The sequence below is a fragment of the Guillardia theta genome, assembly GCF_000315625.1.
Source record: "Guillardia theta CCMP2712 unplaced genomic scaffold GUITHscaffold_244, whole genome shotgun sequence".
In the NCBI taxonomy this organism is placed as follows: Eukaryota; class Cryptophyceae; order Pyrenomonadales; family Geminigeraceae; genus Guillardia; species Guillardia theta.
Window position 1 is genome coordinate 1 of NW_005434432.1, and position 2618 is coordinate 2618.

The window sequence follows — 2618 nt, forward strand, 5'->3', positions numbered from 1 at the left end:
CTATACCGCTGATAGGTGGCGGCGCGTTTGCGAGCCAGGACCTCAGCAGCAGGGCCGTCATCAGGCACGAAGTGCCGACCAAACGCCGCATCCTCAAGAGGCATCGAGCGCTGAGCAATGATGTCCGCGAGATACCAGATGAAGCGGAGGGTGTCAGGATGCAGGGTACCGTCCGTCGAGATGGCAAGAGATAGCGGATTTACTGGCAGAAGGTAAAAAGTGCCTCAAGCAGAACAAAGCAGGAACAAGCTAAACCTCCAGGCACACAGCGCACAGCGAGAAGCTGCGAAGAGGGATGAACGCTCGAGGAGGAGGAGTCATAGCATATGCAGCGCGATGTTTGCGAATCTTCTCAGACGCTGCAACATGGAGGGCGTCGAGGTTGACCTCCCCCCACTTGGTCAGGTCGGCAGAGCTACCAATGTAAGGGTGGACCAACAAGCCTCGTACTGCTCGGACCCTCGATCGCGGATTCCAGGGATGTGGATATCGCCCTTCATCTTGCGGCCATGAGGATGGGAGGGTACCTGCCGTCGAGAACGAGGATCCCCCACTGTATCGATGACGCTCTGAAGACCAGCTTCGTTCAGCATCGACCGAATCGTACGAGTCACTAAGGTTGTCATGCGCCGTGGGAAGCTTGGAGGATCGGCGTTTGCAGGTCTGGAGATGATGTGCAGCAACGGAGGGATCGAGCTCGCGCTGACATCCATCACATTTCGTCGGACACTGGCAGATCGGCATGCCATGGAGATAGCAGTCGAGCATCTGAGCATAGCGGTGCGGGAAGGCCTTGAGGGGGTAGTAGCTCGAGACTCACATCGGAGAGTGGCTCAGGTCACGCTCAGGAAAATGAGCGAAGATGGTAGACTGCAAGACCCTATCCTGCGACTTGAGCGAGGTTATAGGATTTACTGGCAGAAGGTAAAAAGTGCCTCAAGCAAAGCGAGTGTGTCCTGCGGCTGTGCAAGGTGAGGATATCACGCTGCTGATCGGTCAGCGCAGCGCGAGCATGCACATGGCGAGGGAAGACGCGCATGACAAGAGGAGTCACATTTTGCTGCGCAGGGGGAGGAATGAAGTGCTCATGAGACGAGGTAGATATAGGATTTACTGGCAGAAGGTAAAAAGTGCCTCAAGCAAAACAAAGCAGGAACAAGCTGAACCGGCAGGCACACAGTCCACAGCGAGACGAGTCGACGAGAGCGCGCAAACCAGGGATGTGTACCACAGATGCCGGGGGGCGTCCTGCGTCATCAGGCACAGCAGCCGGGGCAGGTGCCAGTAAATCCTAAGTCCTCCGGATCGCCGCGCCATCTGCAGCCGGTGCAGGAGCCCTCACACGACGGTAGAGGATCGCAATCGCTCCAGCATTATGAACGAAGTATAGGATTTACTGGCAGAAGGTAAAAAGTGCCTCAAGCAAAACAAAGCAGGAACAAGCTGAACCGGCAGGCACACAGTCCACAGCGAGAAGCTGCACAATCACACACAAAACACAAGCCCGAAATCTTAACCAGCACTGCTGGCACCCAGACGCGGCAGCGCCAGCCCAAGCGCGAAGCCGCGCAGACAAGCAGCCTAAGGGCAAAGCAATCAAGCAACAAGCAGCAGGAGCATGCAGGAGGAATAAAATCCCTAACGTCCAGGCTATGAGGAGAGGTCAGCGTCCGGGACATGGGCTGGTCAGAGTACCAAGCGAGGAAGCGAGCGATAGCCGTATAGTAAACAGCGGGGTGTAGACCCTCAGAGGGCGTGAACTCGTCCCCTCCCCGACTATGCGGAAGCTCCCGCTTGAACCTCGCAAACTCTAGCAGGTCGGGATGCGCGGCGAGGTACTGCGAGGAAGGCCAGCGGTGGTATTTCTCAAGCGCCAGGTGGACAGAGAGGTCAAGCTTCTGGAGATGGAGCCGCGTCTTGAACATGAAGCCATGCTGGACGAGCCCGAGCTTCGAGAGCTCTTCGTTGAGGTTAGAAACCTTCGCTCGGAGCTCACTAGCATGAAATCCATCCGTGCCGATAGGCAGGCCGCCAAGTGTAATCCCGCCAGTGACGACCTCGAAGTGAAGAAGTTGAGTCTTGAGACGGCGCTTAAGGCTCTTCTTCAGCTGCGAGAGATCAGGGTGTTGATGCCAGGAGGGGATGTAAACTTTCGACTCGCGAGGTTGAATCTCTAGCTTCAGATCAGCTAACATGTACTTCTTCATAGCGGACGTAGCTGCAACGGCATCCTCGAGTGGACCGACAAGCACGACGTTGTCAGCATAGGCCAAGACTCGAACAGAGGGAAAAAGCTCTGCGATATGGAGGAGCAGGGGGTGGATACTGTGGCAGAAAAATACGCTGGAGGGGACATCGCCCTGACAGACGCCCGAGGTACACTGAACGGAGGCTGACTGACATACCGGGCAGTTTCCCACCGCTCCCGGCACCTCATTAGTAGTTCATCAATTGGGGTACCTTCTTTGATGGGGGTGGGCTGCCTGGTTTGAATTTTTGTACCAGAAATGATTTTTGAGTAATTACATAAAAGTTGTTTTTGAGAGATTTTAGGATGTATATATGGTACAAAAGCTCCTGGCAACCCCTCTGAATGACCCGGATCCTGAGCACCCCTC

At 55.4% G+C, this 2618-nt stretch overlaps 1 protein-coding gene across 1 annotated transcript; it reads right to left on the bottom strand.

Annotated features, from left to right (window-relative positions):
- Positions 1–1512: 1512 nt before the first annotated feature.
- Positions 1513–2207, bottom strand: GUITHDRAFT_121634 (hypothetical protein; the record flags this gene model as incomplete). The annotated part of the gene is made up of 2 exons (XM_005819100.1): positions 1513–1581; positions 1644–2207. The coding sequence occupies 2 exons, from the start codon at positions 2205–2207 to the stop codon at positions 1513–1515; spliced, it is 633 nt and encodes a 210-aa protein (XP_005819157.1).
- Between the last annotated feature and the right edge of the window lie 411 nt (positions 2208–2618).